The 21,361-nt window shown below is 50.1% G+C and overlaps 2 protein-coding genes across 5 annotated transcripts; both read right to left on the reverse strand.

Moving 5' to 3' along the window:
- Positions 1-3,096: 3,096 nt before the first annotated feature.
- On the reverse strand, positions 3,097-7,103 carry LOC100284052 (uncharacterized). 4 transcript variants are annotated; one of them, XM_035968070.1, is made up of 14 exons: positions 6,977-7,103; positions 6,566-6,769; positions 6,022-6,319; positions 5,806-5,917; positions 5,653-5,726; positions 5,433-5,501; positions 5,272-5,355; positions 5,115-5,184; positions 4,593-4,648; positions 4,388-4,509; positions 4,233-4,304; positions 4,063-4,144; positions 3,899-3,976; positions 3,097-3,523 (listed from the first exon to the last, which is right to left on the reverse strand). In XM_035968070.1, exons 3-14 carry the CDS (start codon positions 6,310-6,312, stop codon positions 3,353-3,355), a joined length of 1,281 nt encoding a protein of 426 aa, XP_035823963.1. In that variant the 5' UTR covers positions 6,313-6,319; positions 6,566-6,769; positions 6,977-7,103; the 3' UTR covers positions 3,097-3,352. The 4 variants fall into 4 exon arrangements, with proteins under 4 accessions (XP_035823963.1, XP_035823962.1, XP_035823961.1 ...); XM_035968069.1 differs by having other exon boundaries at positions 6,947-7,103; XM_035968068.1 differs by having other exon boundaries at positions 6,566-6,803; positions 6,947-7,078.
- A 195-nt stretch (positions 7,104-7,298) lies between these two features.
- Positions 7,299-12,471, reverse strand: LOC100501691 (uncharacterized). The gene is made up of 13 exons (NM_001196366.2): positions 11,746-12,471; positions 10,243-10,455; positions 9,926-10,130; positions 9,707-9,782; positions 9,456-9,591; positions 9,235-9,339; positions 9,054-9,131; positions 8,887-8,976; positions 8,745-8,810; positions 8,020-8,076; positions 7,844-7,921; positions 7,691-7,738; positions 7,299-7,573 (listed from the first exon to the last, which is right to left on the reverse strand). The coding sequence occupies exons 1-13, from the start codon at positions 12,421-12,423 to the stop codon at positions 7,502-7,504; spliced, it is 1,902 nt and encodes a 633-aa protein (NP_001183295.2). The 5' UTR covers positions 12,424-12,471; the 3' UTR covers positions 7,299-7,501.
- Positions 12,472-21,361: the final 8,890 nt, after the last annotated feature.

Raw genomic sequence — 21,361 nt, forward strand, 5'->3', positions numbered from 1 at the left:
GCTTTGGTTGGTGTTGGCATCAATCACCAAAAAGGGGGAGATTGAAAGGGAAATGTACTTAATCATTTCCCATAATCGATTTAGGTGGTTGAAGTCCAACACAAACCAAGTGGACAAACTAGTTTGTCTAGATGTCATTTATCTCAGGTGCACAAGGTTCAACACAAACCAAGAAAGAAATTCAGTTAGGGACTCAATCAAAAATTGGAGCAAGACTGAGAGTGTGCTGCCAAGTGGCGCACCGGACACTGTCCGATGCACCAGGCTAGGCATCCAGTGAACCACCCACTCTCGGGTTTCTTCTGGGCGCGCTCCACTATAATTCACCGGACTGTCTGGTGAGCCAGCGGAGCAACGGCTCCCTGCGCGCCAACGGTCGACTGCTCAGATGAACAGTGATGAACAGTGCCGCGCAGAAGTCAGAGGGCACCGGACTGTCCGGTGCAGCAAAAAGACAAACGCCTCAAACGGTCAACAGCTCCAAACCCTAATGGACACGTACCGGACAACGAACGGTGCCTGTCCGGTGCGCCACCGGACTGTACGATGTGTCCATCACCAGCAGACTTTGCCAACGGCTAGGAAGTGGTTGGGGGCTATAAATACCCCCAACCACCTCATTCAAAGCCATCCAAGTATTCTGAATTAAGCACTCAATACAAGAGCAAAAGACTACACTCCAAGACACATTCAATAGATCAAAATCCTCTCCAAGTCCCAAAATCAACTCCACCGCTTAGTGACTTGAGTGAGAGAGTTCTTGTGTTCATTTGTGCTCTTGTCACTTGGGTCTTTCTAACTGCTTGTAAAGCTAAGCAAGAGAGACCTAAGTGTGTGGTGGTCCTTGCGGGGTCTTAGTGACCCGTTTGATTAAGGAGAAGACTCACTCGGTCTAAGTGACCGTTTGAGAGAGGGAAAGGGTTCGAATAGACCCGGCCTTTGTGGCCTCCTCAACGAGGACTAGGTTCTTTGGAACCGAACCTCGGTAAAACAAATCACCGTGTCTACTCGCTTTGATTCTCGCTTGATTTTTTTGCCCTCTTTTCTCTTTCTAAACGTTTTCTTGCTAGTATTGATTTGAGTTTGCTCCCAAACGTCATCCGCATCGTTTGAGCAACTCGTGGCAAGAGAAACAATCTTTTGGACTTGAATTTAATTCTAACGCTAACCCCGACCTTGGTGTGTGTTTAAGTTTATAAATTTCAGGTTTCGCCTATTCACCCCCCTCTAGGCGACTTTCACATCTAATCTAGTGTAACAACTAAAAATCCTATTTTGGATTTAGTAATAATTCTCCAAAAAGACCAGGAATTAAAATATCCTTAAATAAGGATTTCCTTCCCTTTTAAAGTAATTTTTTCTTCCTAAAATAAATAAATGTTAATATTAAAAGTTGGTATTTCAAGATTTAGATTTAAATTTTAAAACTGAAATTTAATTTGAAACTGTAAAGGAAATGAAATAGGAATATCCTCCATTATTTAATTAATGGGACTGTTCTTCTATCAATTAGGTGTTTAGAAGAAATTTAATTCCTAAGTAAGAGTACCTCTTAATGGAGATGATACATTAGAAAGTATTTCTCCTAGAATAAATAAGTTTTTAAACGAACTTTTAAATTGACTACCCATTCAAATCAATATTTTATTAAAAATAGTATGTGTGTGCATTAAATGTTTGAAGCTTTGTCAAAATGGATAAAATAACTAATATGTATGTGCAATAAATATATGACTTGCATCTCATGCCGGAATTTCTGCTTGTAAATTCAATCCAAAACTCAAATTTGAAGTCAATTTGAAAACTAAAATAGAAAATAAAACAGAAAGTAAAGAAAAAAAATAAAAGAAGTAACCTGCTCTTGGGCTAGGTTACCTCGTGTGGCCCACCACTACACCAAAAACAGGAATTTCCTACGGCCAAATAACTTTCTACGAGTATCGAGAAAACCATATGAAGTAACTAAGTTTCAACGAACAATCAAACCTCTCGGAAAATAACTCAACTTTCGATGGTATTTACTTGAGCTCTCGAAAAATAACTCAACTTCCAACGAGGAACTGTAGAAGCTCTCGAAAGTTAGCCCGACACGCTGACTATGTTTGACCGGGGTCCACAACTTCCGATGGGGTATAGTTGAGGCTCTCGAAATTTGATTACTTCCAATGGGGAACTGTAGCGACTCTCGAAAGTTGGTTACTTCCAACGATTATGGCGGCGACATCTCGGAATTTAGGCCCTTTAGCCTAACGATGTGTCCACGCTGTCTGCTGCCTCGTGCGCCCACAACCAACACCATTGTCGGTCACCCTACGCGCAAGCCTGCCAGCCAACACCGTCCGCTAGCGCGCACGCCCTACGCAACGCCCGCCCTCGCCGCTCGCCCTACGCAAGCCCGCTAGTGTGCACGCCCTCGCGACGCCCGCCCGCACCAACCTCTCGCCACAGCTCGGCCACGTCGTCCTAGCTATGGAGTTATGATGATGACGAGTCCGAACGAGATTTCAGTGACATAACCTTGTTGTTCTCTATTGCACCATTTATGGGCGTGCAAATAGAGACCAATAGGGTTACGCTGCTGAAATTTTGTTACTCGTTGCTCGTCATAATTCCTTGCCCTATTGGTTACTAATGGGTGGATTTAGGACATATCTTTTCCTACAGATGTAGTGACACCATCGATATGTATTTAGTACTAGGAAAAAATTTAGAAACTAAAATGAAATAAAATAGAGGGACTAAAAAATAAACACCCCTAAATATGGGTTTAATTAGAAAATTAATTACATAGTTAAAGACTAAACGGTAAGACGAAACTATAAACCCTAATTAGTCCATTTACTAGTTATAGATTAATTAAGCTTAATAAATTTATCTCGTCGCAGGCTTTTAATTAAGCATAATTAATTTTGTACCTTGACCTAGTTCATTTGCATAGATGGATAGATAGTCCTGAGCCATGACCACGAGCAGCTAGTAGTGTACTGTCCAATCGAGGTTGTTCCAGGGTCCACCGTGAAATCACGTGGGAGTGGGAGGTGGGAGTGCGACGCCTTCAAGAATGATACGCACGCTTCCCCTGAAATCCTTCGTTCGTTGAGGTACTAATCCAGCTGTCTAAAATCGCTTCAAAATCCAAACCTTTTTCAGTACTAGCAACACGCAGAAGATTAGTACCGGGAAATGCGATAACTCCAAAACTTATTATCTCCCGGCGCAGATTATTGGAAGAGATCCAAGGCCTCGGACAATCCTCTGCCAGTGCCAGGCCCCCAAAACATACGATAAGCCAACTCATCGCTCAACTCCACAATGACAGTGCAGGGCAGGAATGGCGGGCGGGCCTCGCCTCCTACTTGGGCCCCATGCCGCACAGCACCGCGGCGGCGTGACGGGCGAAGTAGGTCAGGATGACATCGGCGCCGGCTCGCCGCAGGCACATGAGCGACTCCATCATCACCTTCTGCTCGTCCACCATGCCCAGGGCCCCGCCGGCTTTGATCATCGAGTACTCGCCCGAGACCTGCACGAGCAACGATGCATTTCCACACATCGATTAGAACACAGCCACACAGGACAGGAAAAAAATGAAATCCATGGGAGGGATATAGACAGAGCATCAAAACAAGGACAGGCAAAGGCTTCATATGACTTGCTGGTTCTGCTTGTAGTTGTAGCAGCAGAAAGAACCTTGCTCACGTTTGCTGGAGAGACAGATGCATAGCAGAGCTAGGTGTCCAACAATTGGAAAGACAGAATTTTGATATGCAGCAGTGCCGATGCTAGATGATAGACGATTGGATACACCAATAACATTGGCAGTGTTGGCACCATACTTCCGCTTCAAACAAGGAACATGGACATTTTGACCCACCAAGGGGAAGATTTCAGAACTGACCTGGTAAGCAGCAATCGGTAGGGCTGAATGATCCCGAAGCAGTCGGATAATGTCCAAGTACGGCAATCCCGGTTTCACCTGTCAAATGAGGGCCGTGGTTGTAGTTAGACGTACACGTCAAAACTATGTCTTCATAACAAGCCGCCATACAGCAGGAGCATTACTAGCAGAATGTCGGCTCCTTCTGCCTCGTCCGCTGCGGTTTCTATGAGGGCTTCTCTGTAGTTAGCTGGGTTCATCTGGTACCTTCAGATTCAAGAGAAATACAACATTTAATACCGAGCAATTAAATTGTTTACTAGATGGAAGTAGTATCTTGGTGCAAGTTCCATACGTCTTCTTATCTCCAAATCTTGGATTTGAATCTAAAGCTTCTCGGAAAGGGCCATAAAATGAACTGGCATACCTGCAAAAAACACACATTACAGATGTGTCATTTGGGTTCAAACCAAAGAAACATAACAGGATGGCAGATGTGGGGGGCATTACTTTGCGGTGTAGGACATAATGGAGACATCATGGAAGCCCTCGGCGTCCAGAGCAGAGCGAAGTGCTCCAATCCGGCCATCCATCATGTCACTAGGGCTGACAACATCAGCACCGGCACGAGCCTATTCATATGGAGATTTTTTTTGGTGAGAAAAAAACTAGCACGTTTATGTCACCAAACACAAAATGAAGGGATGAGATGAACCTGTGAAACAGCCTGTTTGCACAACTGATAAACTGTTTCATCATTCATAATTACACCTGATGCAGGACACAAACAAGGCAAGGATTAGCTGGAGAAATAAAGTCCCTTTTGGAGTTTTCTTATGACTTCACTAATATCTGATGCAGGAGAAAAAAAAAACATAAAGTGACAAAAATTCAAACTCAAGCATCATTATGCAACATAATACAGAAAACCAAACTGACATCTTGGCTAGTGGTTTCTTGACAGTTACTCCATGAAAGGGAAATACTGAAAAATAAGAGCAGCGAGAAGTGGTTTTAACAAGGCAAACAAAAAGCACAAAACATGTTTGTACAAAGTACTAACTAACTTCTAGTGGCCAATATCAGGCATTAAGTTTCAAGCATCTAAGTTTTCAGTCTAAACCTGTGAAATTTCCTTGGACCTAAAATATTTTTTGAGGTAGCAAGATCAATATGCAGCAAATGGATGACAATGGTCACAGAACGTATGTGAGAACAAAGGGGCCATCTTTCTTACCATCTTCCCTCACAATACCATCATGACCATCAGATGAATAAGGGTCTAACGCGACGTCTGTGTAGATAACCTAACCAGTCATAAGATTTTAAAGAAATATATTAGGAACTAGACTGATGCAAGCCACAGGCAACGAATGAGGGGCGCATAAACTTACAATATCAGGGAACTTGTCCTTGAGCAAGCGGATTGTACGTGGAACCAGACCATTATCGTTGTACGCTTCATCTCCTGTTGGAGACTGGAGGAAAACAAGAGCGTAAGCTACTCTGCCTAAGACACAGACAAGCAAGAAATTTGTTGTATTTGTTTATAGACCTTCAATGCATCGGGAACTTTAGGAAAGAGAACAAAACTATTAACACCAACATCGCGGGCCTTGTAAACCTGCACATACCATCAGTTTGAAGAGTTACTTAATACTATTGATCCAAGCAATAAACACGTGAATTTGTCTCCAGTAAATTCATCGAAAAGAACATTGCAAACAAACATTCAGGATACGAGATAACCCTCAAGGCCCCAACACTTTCAGTACCTCGTCAAGCAGCCCGTGCCTCCACCCAAGCCTATAGCACCCTGGCATAGCTCCGATAGGAGCATCTTCTTCTCCTACAGATCACCGAGCAAATCCAGCATATCAGATGTGAATTGTGTTCAACTCTCTATGTCAGTGAATTCCACTACCAACCTTCATGGATAAACAATGGAAGCACAAAGTTAGCAGGCGAGATGCTCGTCTCCTGGAATGCAGCCCTAAGAGCAGGTGATTTGCGGTTGCGACGGGGGCGCTTTGCCATGTCCTAAATAACACGTGGGGAGAAGAATATGTATATGCACAAGTCAGGATTTTGCGGTTACAGTAAGAGCACGCAAAATTCACAGACGAAACCCATCGAGTGCATACAAGGGGCCTGATCTCCGGCGTTCCTTCAGGGGCCTTCGGCCTAACCAGCGGCGGGGGAGCAGGGAACTTCCCAGCGACGGCGTCGGCCTCGCACTCCTCGATGGTCCTCCCGGACGGCGCCCTGACGGCCGCCGCCGCCTCCTGCTCGCTGCTGACCCGGACGGCCGTGGAACGCAGCCTTGGCCCGGCTCTTGGCACGGCGGAACAGCTTCCAAAGGTGGCGTGGCCGTGGCCACTCCTAGCCTGGAGCATCTGAACGTTGGCGGGGGAGAAGGAGACGGTGAACGCCATGGCCGAGCTGCAACGGAGGTCAACGCCAATACGATGGATTCCACAGACATGGTCAGCAATTGAGAACGACTCCGACGCCTGAGCATATCTTATCTTCTTATCTTCTAATAATGCCGAATAGTTCGACCGAAAATCGGAAGTGGTGTTCTCGGAGGGAGAGAAATCAGGGGGATTGGAGATTGCTGTGTGCAGTCAAAAACTTCCAAATCTTGGAGAAGAAGATGAGGAGCACTTGGCGGCAGGGGGGTGTTACCTGGACACTGGAGAGGACGATGAGGAGGAGACGCAGCAGCACGGAGAAGCTGCTAATCCTGTGGCCTCCGTTTGCCCTCGATGGCGATGCCCCCGTCTTTAGTAGACCACAGGCTTGCGTTTCTTTGTCTCCATCTTCCCCACGTTTGTCAGTCACTCAGTCGCCACCTGCTCCCTATACAGCTCTGATTTGTGATTTCAGACTCTGTAGTCGCAAACACACACCCCCAAAAAAAAAACTAGAGGCATCTCTCAAACTTTTCTTTAAAAAAGAATTGGCAAAGAAGAAGATTAAGTTGGCTCGAAATTTAAGTAAAGCCGATTTCAGGTTAGAGTGAAGCTTTCAAAAAAAGAAGAAAAGAAAAGAAGAGAGAACATCTACTCGTTAGAGATCTGCCGGAGAAAGACAAACCAAGAAGAATCAGAGCACTGAATCTTTGGTTGTCCACCATAGGCGTGAGCTGCCGTATGCTGCTTGAGCAGCAGAACAGGCCGAAACCAACTTTCCCAACAGAGAAAGAGAGAGTACTCCAGAGTCCGGACCACTCTTGCAGCCTCAGGCTTTGCATTCTCTTTCAAGATTGTGAGCAAACCAGCCATCATTTCATCAGGTGCACGTGCACTGCTTCCTTTGCTTCAAAGATTGGTCTCTTCTTTTCCACTGTACTGTTCTTCTTGGTGAAATTATGCAAACTTTTACAGTTTTAGATGAAAAGGAGTGGGGACAGGAGAACTTATCATACAATGCAATATTGCAAAAATAAAATTTTGTTTCCTGGAGTCGGTCTGTGCAATGATCTTTACAGAAGGGCCAAACGGCATACCATGTGAATGACACAAGGCTTGTATAGGAAAAACGTATGGCTTTACAGGAGGAGAAAATATACACGTCGTATGACTCGTATATTACATGTCCGAGTCTGATGGTGCGCATCAATCAGGTGTTCTTCTCTAGAACAGACAGTGCTGGTGCGAGATAGTTGTTAGCCTTGTCTGGCAGATGAGCCACCTGAAAACGTCCATGCCATATATTATTATCAAACGCGAAACTAAACAGAAACAACAATTCATGGCCTTGACAAGAACGTGAGGATCCATCAGTTTTGGATTTCAACCATTAACTTACAAGTTCATAAAGCTCGTTCCCTTGGTCACTGACGTACTCGTAGCATACCTAATCGAGTGCGTAGCAACAAGTTCAGTTATTGCACGACAGCATACTATTGTCAGTAGGAGTAAGCGTTGCCGTACATGAAAGGGAGCAAGAGAACAATCTTACATCGAAACTTTTGTTTCTCGCAGTGGAATCATGCAGTGCCTTGACACAGATATCAGCCACATCAGCACAGCTGATACCCTACATATATAGGAAAGTTGTAGATATAGTGTTCTGTATAGCATATCATCCGCAAAATTTGGCATCAGACAAGCAACAAATTGTTCATGGTGTTTCACCTGGGAGATTCTGTTCCCTTGATCGAAGATCAGCGCGCGCTGGCCACCAGGTTCTTCCTGAAACAATTTTAAAATGACTGCCATGGTCATCGTGCAACCAGGTTCAATGGAACACAGATAACAATATGAAAATAATTGCTCATAATACTGCTTCAGAAGGTATGATCTAGTACACTGTTTATTTCTTGTTTTCTGAACATAAGGAAATACACTGTTTCTAGCTCCAGGTCAACCATATGTTTAGCACATTGCTTATATCAAGAGACTAAAGTGAATTCCTAGAACTTCACTTCACTAATGTCAGTAAGTGTAAATTGTAGAGGATATCACTTTTGCTGATTGGTGGAGAAGAGTCTGTAATCGAGTGCATAAAAACAAGAAAGGTCTTAATAGTGCCATTATCCTAGGTGCATGGTGCTTATGGCTGCAGCGTAACGGGGTGATTTTTTAGGGTGATTCTCGGAAAGGTGCAGAGTAGTTTTTAAGATGAGTTGGCGTGCTGGGTGCCAAAAATCTCGGAAGCTTAGGCTTAGCTGAGGCCCTTAGTGTGGTCGGTGAAAGTTATGTTACAAACATGTAATATCTCGGGGTGTGTGTGTTTCTGGGGATTCCTGCATAGCAGGTTTTGTCTGCCATCTTGTAAGACCTTCTGTCTTTCTTTCTCTCTAATATATAAAGATGTGCAACTCTCCTGCGCGTTCGAGATTTTTTTTTTAGTATGGTACCTGCAGAGGACCCGGGCGCACGATTGTATATCCAAGGCCTGACCTCCGCAGTGCATCTTCTCCAGCCTAGAAGAGCATCGAGATACTTAAACATCTGAACTAGATAAACATACAGGTGTCAAGTGGTTACACAAAGTAGAACCTTCTTGGCTTTGAGAACTTGTTCTCTTCTGTTAGATTCAATCCCAGAACCTGAACATGACACCAATATGAAGTCTGTTTCTTGACCAGTCTACAAAAAAAAAGTATACTTATAAGTACATGAGACAAAATGATAATATTTGCAGGCACAATGTAGGGACAACTTACAGGTAAAGCCTTGATGTATTCCAGTTTTAGCTCAAAGTTTCGAGGATCACTAGAATTTTGAGATGCCTCACCAGGTCTCTGCAGAAAGTGTCAATTGCTAAGTCACCATTTTATGTCACAGCCAAAGCAACACTTGCTGATTGTGGTGATGATGGAAGTTAATACAACATAGTGCACTGACCTGCCTTTTTGGTTCAAACCTAATGGTTAGTGTATGCACAAGAAAAGGGTCTAGGGGAGGATCTTGTGGGTTTACTGGCCGAAAAGATGAAAACGGCACTCTTACCTGCAGAAAACAAATACAAAATACTCAGTACTTATTCAGTTGTATAGCTAAGATAGCAAACACTACTTAAGCAGTTGTATAGCTAAGATAGCAAACACTACTTACTCAGTACTTACCCTACAAAAACCTACTTTTGTAGTCATCCGAGCAAAATACTTCTTGCTCTGGGTCGTGTCCGCCAATGGACCAGTTTCAAGAATAACAACGTATGATCTTCCATTTCCTCCCACTGAAAAGAGTAAACCATCGTACCTATGCACAGAGAAATAGAAATGAAATGTCACGCTCACGTAATACGTTCGGTCGCATAATTTCATACAGATTCATCAACATCAGAGAATAAGCAAAAGATAAGAGCTCCTAATACCTGTCTAGGGTAGAACCTAGAGGAAGAGAAAGCCTTTTTGATATCTCAACATATCCACCTCTTGTGAATACAAATCCTGAAAATAAGGAAGTTCCATAAGAAATCTATGACATTCAAATAAAAGCAAAACAGAGGTACATGAAGTATATAGTTTTTTTAGCTTTATTTTATTTAAAAACGGGAATCATGTCATAAAAGCTACAAAACTGAAGGTGCTACCTGAGAAAACAGCCTGCTGATCTTCTGAAAAATCCAGTGATGCATCGATACCTTCATCAAATCTAGAAACAAAAGTATTTGGGAAGTAAGAACCCTGCCGCACCTCCCAACCCTTCAAGGACTTTGCAGACTTGAATTTTGCTATCAGGAGTTTGCTCTTGCTGCTTTTACCAGCCCTGAGCTGGGCCAATTCGTTGTAGTAATCCTACAGTACAAAAAGCCAAGTTTGGTGATATACTTTCCATCAAGGAGTGGTGGTTCTTAAAACCATAAATACAAATAGAGGTTGACATAAGAAAATTAACCCAGAAGGAAACCTGGAAAGCCTTGCTAGCATTCCTTACTCCTTGGTTATCAACCCTATTTAGGTCTCCTGTAATAGTTGAGCGTGCAGTTGCACAATAGATTATCTTGCTGCAGCCTGATACAGCTGCTTTGACAGTTGCAGGATCACCAACATCACCAACAACAACATCCACCGACCTTGGGAGCATATCTATCACTTCAGGGTCGTTTCTTCTTACTAAAGCCTGTTATGATAGGGAAAGTTAGCCCCGATTTCTCCTAGTTTATACAAAACACAAAAAGATAAGAACACTCGAAGCACAGATCTTGGCATTTCATAAAAAATGTGCATTGTTCATTTCTGTATGGTAGATCGATCCAAATGAATTAGTCTTTCTATAGAGGTCCTTTGCCTATTAGGCAAGAGGATAGCAAGTTCGAAATTCTGTCTGGGTAGGACATGGATTTCTATTACTATGAAATTCATAAATTAGTTAATGGGGGGCTACCATTATCCTTTTTCTTGTATGTGTTCCTAAGAGAAGGAATTTGTCCATTTCATGTTTCGAGGTCTCAAAAAAAGGGCATGGAAGCAGATAGAAACTCTTGAATGAAAATTGAAAAGAAATGTAGCCCCAATTCATATGACATGACGGATAGATGCATCACTCCATTCATTTTAGATCCCAAACTCTATAATTTTATTGTGTAACATGGACGGTATGATTGAACGAGCCAAAGGCTAAGACTCTCTCCAGCAATATCCGGTATACGCTCTTGTACCCTAAATATAGCGCATGATGAGCTTCTGGACGCCTCCAGCAACGGCTGGTATCAAGTCCGATAAAAATTGCCGGTCGTCCTTGCTCCTTCAAATGTAGCGGACGAGGAGGCTTTTCTACATACCGCTCCACTCTCTCTCGTGCTGCTGGTTGTGACAGTTGTCCTCTCCCTTCCCGTCTTTTCATGAATATTTATTTATTTGCTAAGTGGTAACGACGAGTAGGTCCTATAGTAAATAGGAAAAAAAATTTGGTAAATGGAATATGTTAGCACTGTGGCTATAGAAGACAAATTTTAGAGAATATTGCTGGAGATAGAGAAAATATAGAGGTCGAAATCTTTTAGAGAGTGCTGTAAAAGACAGAATATTACTTTAGAGGATGAAATATATGGGGCGCAGTTGGAGACAGCCTAAAGCCAGCTAAATTAGGCCGGCAATGAGTAACACAGGCAAATTGAGCAAGCAACAGCATCAGAACTCAGAAATTGCAGACACTGAGGAGTATCTAGAATCTAGATAGACAATGATATTAATAGAATGAAGCATAAAAACAACACAAATGACAGGCTATGAAAATTGAAATACTAAATCGTAACCATCATGTTTGCCTCCCTCCCTAGGCAAGAGATTATGCAGCAAAGTAAGGCCCTATATAAAGTCATCTGCTCCAGCGCTGTGGATTCTAATTCAAAAATGAAAACAGCTGCCACTTCAGTCAAATCAATGACCATTTGAATCAGGACATGCTGACCTTGACATTGTATCCGCGGAGCATGAGCTTGCGCACGACGATGCGGCCGATGCGGCTGGTGGCACCGACGACGAGGACGGTGGTGTCCTGCGCCCCTGGCACAGTGAACTCGCACATAGGTCCTCCACGGATAAGCACGGCCTGCTCCTCCTCCGCCAGCGCGGTGGACGAGGCGCTCGAAATCTGGCCCAGCCGCGAGAACTTGCGCCACACCTCGTCGAACACCTGCCGCGACCGCCGACCCAGACCCACGGGGTTGACGATCACGTCGTCGAGGCCGGCCACCAATGCCCGGGCGCTGTCCTCGGCGCCGGCCGCCTCCTTCTTCCTTTTCGCCTCGTCCTCTGCCGCCGCCACCGGCTTGTCGTCCGTCCCATCCTCCTCCTTGGCGGCGGTGGCGGACTTCTTCGCCTTCCGAGACCGGCGTTTCCGGCGTGGCTTGGCGGCCTCCTGCGTGGCCGTGGCGAGGTCCTGGTCGACGAGCTCGGCAGCGGCCGGCGCGGTGGGCTTGGTGGCGAAGCAGCACGCGGGGGCGTGGTGGTACCGCCTGGCGCCGCCGATGGAGGAGGAGGCGAGCGGGAGCGCGCGGGAAGGGGACGCGTGGCTGTGGAACGCGGCGATGGTGCTGACGGCCGCTCTGCCGGGGGCCGACGCCCGCGCCGCCACGATGGCCGCCATGCTCTCGCCGCCGCCGCTGACGGACGGTGGTGGGTAGCTGATTTTGTGGCGGGGACCGGCGCGGTCGCTGCAAATACTTCCCCCGGTGAATCTCGCTGCCGCAGCTGATAAAGCCGGCCATCTGAGTGGCTGCCGTGCGGGGGCTCCATCTGTGGCTGCGGTTGCTGCGCGGGCTGGCGCACGGGCCAGCCAGCTCGGTGGGGCCCCCGGCGCAGCGAGACGACCGCGGGCGGGTGGGCACGCACGCCACGGCACGCGGGAGCGTCGCCGTCACGAACTCGTGGCGATTCCCGAAGTGGATAAAGGGAGCGCGGCGCGGGGCAGGCAGGACAGGAGGAGGGGAGGGCGGAGGCGTGGCCGCGCGGTGGCGGGTGGCTCGGCGCAGCGACGTGGTCGTGCCGGGTCCAGGTGTCCAGTTCGTGGATCATCCCACGTGGACGGGACGTTCTGCGGTAAGCACATCTCAGCCGTCCGCTGTAATCCATCGGCAACTCCACTAGTCACATTTTTTTTAGGATCTCTAATTCTCCAGTCTCCACCAAAGTCACCTGGCAGGCCAATTTGAGCGGCCCAAAGGTTCTAGCCTTTTTAAAGGTTCTAACCTTTTCGTTGTAGTGATCGCTCGCTACTGTGCACCCCTCAAAAAAAAGATTGCTCTGTGCAACAAATTGTTCAGATTGCAATTGTGTAACAAATTGTGATCCTTTTTTGCTGTCAGATATCCATTCTTTTCACTCGTCGGATATTCATTCTTTTCACTTGTTGAGAACGACGCTGAGCGGAAGCGAAATATTCCTCCATTCGTAGGTGATTTTCATAGAAAATGATTCTTACATAAACATGCTAAGAAGCGAAGCATTTGATGGCTACAAGCCTATTCTCACGGCCGGAAGCCGATACTCCCTCCGTCTATAAAAGAACTAAAAAAATTAGGTATCAAACATTTTAAAATCTAACTAAATTTATATAACAACATTCATGTTAATCTCACAAAATAAGTAGATTCGTTATAGAATATAATTTCGTAACACATTTATTCCGAGACATAAACGCTAATAGTTACATTTGTGCGACATGGATCCACATTTGTATTATTTCTCGTTTTAAAAAATAGTTACATTCTTTTATATATGGGACTTAAAGCAGGATGATTGAAGTAACATTAAAATATCAGTGTGGTTACTCGTATGACACACACGTAAAACTATGGTTAGCCTGAAAATAGAATATCATACGAGTAACCACACTGATATTGATTATAGTCTATTATCAGAATTTCATGGTACACAAACGTTCGTAGGGCTTCGCCAGAAACCGTTTGAATCTCAGGTCTAAAATATTTGACAGAATCAAGGTGCGACAAATAAATACGACGTTGGTTTGGGAATGCACATTCTGCTCCATATTCTTGCACATTTTTGCCAAATATAGCCATACTTCCACACCATCTATTCTTTGAAATAAAAGAATAGCCTGAAGGAAAAAAATGGAAAAACAGATGCCGAGCTTTTGTTAACAAAAGTTTGTCTTCCTAAAAAGGTGGTCGAATAAATATTAGTCACATGTGATTTTTTTGCTTCACATGACCATATAACTCTTTTACCTTGGACTTGTAAGGAAACTCTTCTGGGTAATTCTCTTTTTCAAAAAGCTCCAAATTTTTTGGTTTAACTTCCAAAGTCTTGTCCACTGATGAAACAACTCTGACCACAAACAAAATGAGGGGAAAATCAGGACAAACAAAATGACTACTTCTAGATTTTATGGAGACTGAGAATCACGTGAATGCAGATTCCTGGAAGCTTTTTAAGCAGCAATATTAACTGTGTACTTTCAAACAAAAGAACCGATTATCCTCTACAGGAAATGCCGTGGTGCAAAGTACTGAATGATGTGAAAAATACATCTATGAAACGTCATGCTGGTTATTTTATCCTGCCACCTAAAGCAAGCAATTCTCAAATTGTGCACCTGTGGTAAATAAAATGTTCACCTGAAGAAAATAAGGGGCGAGAAGAAGAAACAATACTCAGATAACCTTGCACTTTCACAAGAGCAGTTACCAAGATGTGACTGTATTGTGAAACTTAAAGAAAATATAAGTTTGTGGGCTCAGTGGATTTGTAAAGTATAGCTTCGGGAAGACAAAGCAGGGAGAAATTAGGTTAGTGATTTCCAGAATCAGTTTTATTACCAACCTCATTGAAACTTTTCCCGTATTTGTTGGCCCTGTTCTGTCTCTCCTCTTTGAGGCGTTGAAAAAGATGCTCTTCTATCTCTACTTGTCGGTGTTTCGAAACCCGGGGTCCCTGGACCGACGAGTGAATTGTCGCCGCGTGCCCCAGCCCAGATGGGTCGACGCGAGGCGGAACGCGAAGGGGAGAAAGGAAGCAACCGGAGGGAGGCAGGCGTGAGAGAGTGGATCCCGCGGCCTTCGTGTTAGCCCCGCGCCTGAGTCGGGTGCGCTTGCAGTAGGGGGATACAAGCGTCCACGCGGGAGTGGGAGCGAGCGGCCTTGCGCGAGCGCCGTCCCGTCCTCCTCCGCGCGGGCCAACCCTCTGTAAGAGGGCCCTGGTCCTCCCTTTTATAGGCGTAAGGAGAGGATCCAGGTGTACAATGGGGAATGTAGCAATGTGCTAACGTGTCTAGCGGTGGAGAGCTAGCGCCCTAAGTACATGCCATCGTGGCAGCCAGAGAGGTCTTGGCACCCAGTTCGCGTGGTGTCGTGGCCGTCGGAGGAGCGCTGGAGCCTGGCAGAAGGACAGCTGTTGGGGCTGTCGAGTCCTTGCTGACGTCCTCTTGCTTCCGTAAGGGGGCTGAGAGCCGCCGTCGTCACAGGGCATGCGGGGCGCCATCATTACTCGCATGGTGGAGCGAGCCAGATGGGACGCCGGCCTGGTTCCCCGTAGCCTGAGTCAGCTCGGGGTAGGGTAATGATGGCGCTTCCTGTTGACGTGGTCGGTCCATGCCCTAGGCTGGGCGAGGTGGAGGCTCCTCCGAGGTCGAGGTCGAGGTCGAGGTCGAGCCCTCGGGTCGGGCGAGGCGGAGTTCGTCGTCTTCCGGGGCTGAGCCCATGTCCGAGCCCTGAGTCGGGCGGAGCGGAGTTCGCCGTCTTCCGGGGCTGAGCCCATGTCCGAGCCCTGAGTCGGGCGGAGCGGAGTTCGCCGTCTTTCGGGGCTGAGCCCGAGTCCGAGCCCTGGGTCGGGCGGAGCGGAGTTCGCCGTCTCCTGGGGCTGAGCCCGAGTCCGAGCCCTGGGTCGGGCGGTGCGGAGTTCGCCGTCTTCCAGGGCTGAGCCCGAGTCCGAGCCCTGGGTCGGGCGGTGCGGAGTTCGCCGTCTTCCGGGGCTGAGCCCGAGTCCGAGCCCTGGGGTCGGGCGAGGCGGAGTTTCCTATGACGCCCGAGGCCGGCCTTGACTGCTGTCAGCCTCACTCTGTCGGGTGGCTCAGCAGTCGAAGCGGCGCAGGCGACGCTGTCCTTTTGTCAGACCGGTCAGTAGAGCGGCGAAGTGACTGCGGTCACTTCGGCTCTGTCGACTGGAGGACGTGCGTCAGGATAAAGGTGTCAGGCCACCTTTGCATTAAATGCCCCTGCGATTTGGTCGGTCGGCGTGGCGATGTGGCCAAGGTTGCTTCTCGGTGAAGACTGGGCCTCGGGCGAGCCGATGGTGTGCCCGTTGCTGGAGGGGGGCCCTCGGGCGAGACGTCGGTTCTCCGGGGTCGGCTTCCCTTGCCCGAGGCTAGGCTTGGGCGAGGCACGATCGTGTCCCTTGAATGGACCGATCCTTGACTTAATCGCACCCATCAGGCCTTTGCAGCTTTGTGCTGATGGGGGTTACCAGCTGAGATTTAGGGGTCTTGAGGGTACCCCTAATTATGGTCCCCGACAGTAGCCCCCGAGCCTCCAAGGGAGTACTAATACTCTCTTGGAGGCTTTTGCCGCACTTTTTAGCAAGGGGACCAGCCCTTTTCGGTTGCATTCTGTTCCGGTGGATGCGCGCGAGCGCACCCGCCGGGTGTAGCCCCCGAGGCCTCGGAGGAGTAGTTTTACTCCTTCGAGGTCTGAGTGCGTTTCGCAACACTTTGGCGGGTCTGGGTGTTCCCTCATGCGAGCTGGCCATAGCCCGGGTGCACGGTCGGGTCCCAAGTTTTCGGGCTGGTATGTTGACGCTGTCAACGGGTTGGCCGGAGCCGGGTTCGCGAGAGCAGCCCCCGAGCCTCTGCACAGGGCGTGATGACGGTCAGGGACAGACTCGACTTTTTTACATACGCCCCTGCGTCGCCTTTCCGCAAGGAGGAGGGGGGAAAGCGCCATGTTGCCCTCGGAGGGCGCCGAACATGGTGTTTCCGGTGAGCTGCTGGCGGGTAATCCGAGCGGACGCCCGTGCCCCATTTGCTAGGGGTCAGCTAGAGGCCCGGAGGCGCGCTCCAAAAGTACCTGCGGGTGATTTGTCGGACCCGGTCCCCTTTGACGGGGTCCGAGGGCTCGATGCCTCCCTCTGATGGGATTCCGTTACAAGATCGCTCCCGCTGGTCTCGGAAATGTCCTAGGGTACCTCGGGAGCGTAGCCCGAGCCTTGGTAATGTATCGAACGTACCCAGGGTCATCCCTCGCTCTGTGTCTGAGGCGACTGTGAACCCTTCGAGGGCCAGCCTACGAACCCCTGATCAGTAATGGGCGCGGAGCCCGAGTGGCCTGAGGCGGCCGTTGAACCCTTCGAGGGGCCAGCCATCGAACCTCTGACCAGTAGTGGGCGCAGAACCCAATCGATCTGAGGCGGCCGTTGAACCCCTCCGAGGGGCCAGCCTTCGAACCTCTGATCAGTAGGGAGGCTCGGAGCCTGTTTCCTTCACGGAGAAGGGTCCTTTTCGGGGTATCCCCCTTTCCCGGTCCCTGTTGTAAGAGAGAGAAAGAGGAAAAGGAAAAGGATGTGAAGTCAAATGATGTGGCGTACCTCTTTCGACGCAGTCATTATGACGAGGGCGAAGCGTCGCTTGCTTCTCCCGCCTGAGGCGCCGCCTGTCCTGCCGCGGAGTTAATGCGACGGGGCGAGCGGTTCGCGAGGCGGTCGTTGCGCGTGTGCGAGCCGTTCGAGGAACGGATCACGGGCACACCGTCTTCACGCCGTGGGAGAGGGCTCCCTCGCTGCCCCTGGATGGGACGTAAGCTTGGCCGACGACGTGACCGCTGCTCCTGCCTGCCTGTTACCGCCATTACTGCCGGCCCATTTTTGACCGCATTGGACCATCGCGCTTGGCTGGCACTGCAGGGTTGCCTCGAGTCGCGGTATTGACTCCATAGTCGAGGAGGCGCAGTAGTGGCGCGAGTGGCGGTGCGGTTTCTCGCACGTAGTAGCCGGCATGCTGGTTGCATGACGCGTGGGCCTGGACCTCCGTGCTGGGCGTGTTGGAGTCGGAGGGGCGCGCCCACTTGGCATGGTTGCATGCCGCCTGCATGGCTGTCCGCCCTTTCACCCGCTGGTCTGGGCGAAAGTGGAGGAGTCCCTGTAACCGCCGGGTGGTTGCATGCACCACGCGCGCGGCGGTTTGGCTTCTTCTCCCCCTGACCGGCTTGCATGACGTGTGGGACCCAGCCCCCGCGCCGTGGGGGGGGAGAATCTTGGAGCGTGTTGAAGAAGACTCAACCCGCAACGGTTGAGGACGCAAGCGGGGAGAGTCGCCTTTAAAAGGGGGGCGACCCCCTTGCAGGGCAACCATGTCTTCGTGCTCCCCTCATGCATTGTGTCTTTCCACCTTCCGAGCCCCCGGGCGGGGGACGCCCGCAATCCTTCTGTCTTGTCGTCGGAGGAACGCAACTTCGTGGAAGTTGGTACCTTTCAGCCATCGTTCGGCTTCAAGGATTTTCATCATGCAGTCCGGCTGCATTCCCTCGCCGGTGGTCACCCAAGACGGTGACCTCCAGCTTGATGGCGGGGAGAAGCGAACCGGGCTGCGGCCTCTGCCCCACCCTCAGCTTCGAGGATCTTCATCATCCTTGCTGGGGTGGACGACGAGGCGAGTCGGGGGACTGCCTCCGCGTGGGTCGGTAACCCTTTTCTTCCCCTGGCGTCTGGGGGAGAAAGGCATCTCCCAGCTCCACGGAGGCTTCCCTCAGCCACGCCGGGGTGGGCGGACCGCCGCTGCTCAGCTAGGATGCAGCATTACGTCCTTCGTCCGGACGATGGTCGCGCCGCGGACGGGGCGGCCACGTCCAGGCCTTCCTTGCGCCGGCGGCCGCATCAGCCAGAACCACCCAGAACATGAGCGCCGCGACACCCGGCGGGTGTAGCCCCCGGGTGCCTTCTGCAAGGGGCCAACGAGGTCCAGACCCCACCCAGCAAACGACCAGGTGATGGGTATGGTCTGCAGAGCCTGAGCGGGCAGGTGGGTCTGCCTCGCGTAGAACTGACACCCTTCGCAGGTGCGGACAATTCTAGTAGCGTCGGCCACCGCCGTCGGCCAGTAGAATCCTTGTCGGAAGGCGTTTCCAACGAGGGTTCGAGGTGCTGCGTGATGGCCGCAAACCCCCGAGTGTATCTCTTGCAAGAGCTCCTGGCCTTCGGTGATGGAAATGCATCGCTGGAGGATGCCTGAGGGGCTGCGGTGATAGAGCTCCTTCCCATCCCCCAGCAAGACGAAAGACTTGGCGCGTCGTGCCAACCGCCGAGCTTCGGCTTGGTCGAGGGGCAGCTCTCCTCGGTGGAGATATTGTAGGTACGGGGTCTGCCAGCTTTGATTAGGCGTGACCTCGCTCTGCTCCCCCTCGACGCGCAGTGCCTCACCCTCGGGGGCCGAGGGTACCTCGGGCTGAGCCGAGGGTGCCTTGGACCGTGCCGAGGGTACCTCGGACTGGGCCGAGGGTACCTCGGACTGAGCCGAGGATACCTCGGACTCAGCCGAAGGTGCCTCGGGCGGAGCCGAAGGTGCCTCGGGCTCGGGCGTGTCCTCGGTCTTCACGGAGGGTTGATGCAGGTCTCGAGAGAATACGTCCGGGGGAACTGTTGTTCGTCCCGAGGCTATTTTAGCCAGCTCGTCCACAGTCTCGTTGTAGCGTCGGGCGATGTGGTTGAGCTCGAGCCCGTAGAACTTGTCTTCCAGGCGCCAAACCTCATCGCAGTAGGCTTCCATCTTCGGGTCGCGGCAGTGGGAGTTCTTCATGACTTGGTCGATGACGAGCTGCGAGTCACCGCGAGCGTCGAGGCATCGGACCCCTAGCTCGATGGCGATTCGCAACCCATTTACCAGAGCCTCATACTCTGCCACATTGTTGGACGCCGGGAAGTGGAGGCGTAGCACGTAGCGTAGGTGCTTCCCGAGGGCCGAGACGAAGAGGAGGCCTGCGCCGGCCCCCGTCTTCATCAGCGACCTATCGAAAAACATGGTCCAGAGCTCCGGTTGGATCGGAGCCGTCGGGAGCTGGGTGTCGGCCCATTTAGCCACGAAGTCCGCCAAGACCTAGGACTTGATGGCCTTCCAAGAGGCGAACGAGATTGTCTCGCCCATGATCTCTACCGCCCACTTCGCGATTCTACCCGAGGCCTCTCGGGACTGGATGATCTCTCTCAGGGGAAGGATGACACCACAGTCACCGGATGAGACTCGAAGTAGTGTCGCAACTTCCGCCGTGTCAGGATCACCGCGTACAGCAGCTTCTGGATTTGTGGGTAGCGGATCTTGGTCTCGGACAGTACCTCACTGATGAAGTAGACTGGCCTCTGGACGGGCAATGCATGCCCCTCTTCTCGTCTCTCAACCACGATCGCGGCGCTAACCACCTGGGTGGTTGCGGCGACGTAGATCAAGAGGGCTTCTCCGGTAGAGGGGGGCACCAAGATGGGCGCGTTCGTGAGGAGCGCCTTCAGGTTCCTGAGGGCTTCCTCGGCCTCGGGAGTCCAAGCGAAGCACTCGGCCTTCCTTAAGAGGCGGTACAGAGGCAGACCTCTTTCGCTGAGGCGCGAGATGAAGCGGCTCAGAGCCGCGAGACATCCCATGACCCTCTGTACGCCTTTCAAGTCCTTGATTGGCCCCATGCTGGTGATGGCTGCAATCTTCTCTGGGTTGGCTTCGATGCCCCGCTCAGAGACGATGAACCCCAAGAGCATGCCTCGGGGGACCCCGAAGACACACTTTTCGGGATTAAGCTTCACGCCTTTCGCCTTGAGACATCGGAATGTCGCTTCAAGGTCGGAAAGGAGGTCGGAGGCCTTCCTCGTCTTGACTACGATGTCATCGACGTAGGCCTCGACCGTTCGGCCGATGTGTTTGCCAAACACATGGTTCATGCATCGCTGGTACGTTGCCCCCGCATTCCTCAAACCAAACGGCATTGTAACATAGCAGTACATGCCGAAGGGTGTGATGAACGAAGTCGCGAGCTGGTCGGACTCTTTCATCCTGATCTGGTGATACCCTGAGTAGGCATCAAGGAAAGACAGGGTTTCGCACCCAGCAGTGGAATCCACGATCTGATCGATGCGAGGCAGAGGGTAGGGAACTTTCGGACATGCTTTGTTTAGACCAGTGTAGTCTACACACATCCGCCATTTCCCCCCTTTCTTTCTCACAAGAACAGGGTTGGCAAGCCATTCGGGATGGAATACCTCTTTGATGAACCCTGCCGCCAGTAGCTTGTGGATCTCCTCGCCTATGGCCCTGCGCTTTTCTTCGTCGAATCGGCGCAGAGGTTGCTTCACGGGTCGGGCCCCAGCTCGAATATCCAGAGAGTGCTCGGCGACTTCCCTCGGTATGCTGGGCATGTCCGAGGGACTCCACGCGAAAACGTCGGCGTTTGCGCGGAGAAAGTCGACGAGCACTGCTTCCTATTTGGGGTCGAGCTCGGAACCGATCCGGATCTGCTTGGAGGCGTCGTTGCAGGGGTCGAGAGGGACGGACTTGACCGTCTCCGCTGGTTCGAAGTTGCCGGCGTGGCGCTTCACGTCGG

This window comes from Zea mays, chromosome 5, assembly GCF_902167145.1.
Source record: "Zea mays cultivar B73 chromosome 5, Zm-B73-REFERENCE-NAM-5.0, whole genome shotgun sequence".
In the NCBI taxonomy this organism is placed as follows: domain Eukaryota; kingdom Viridiplantae; phylum Streptophyta; class Magnoliopsida; order Poales; family Poaceae; genus Zea; species Zea mays.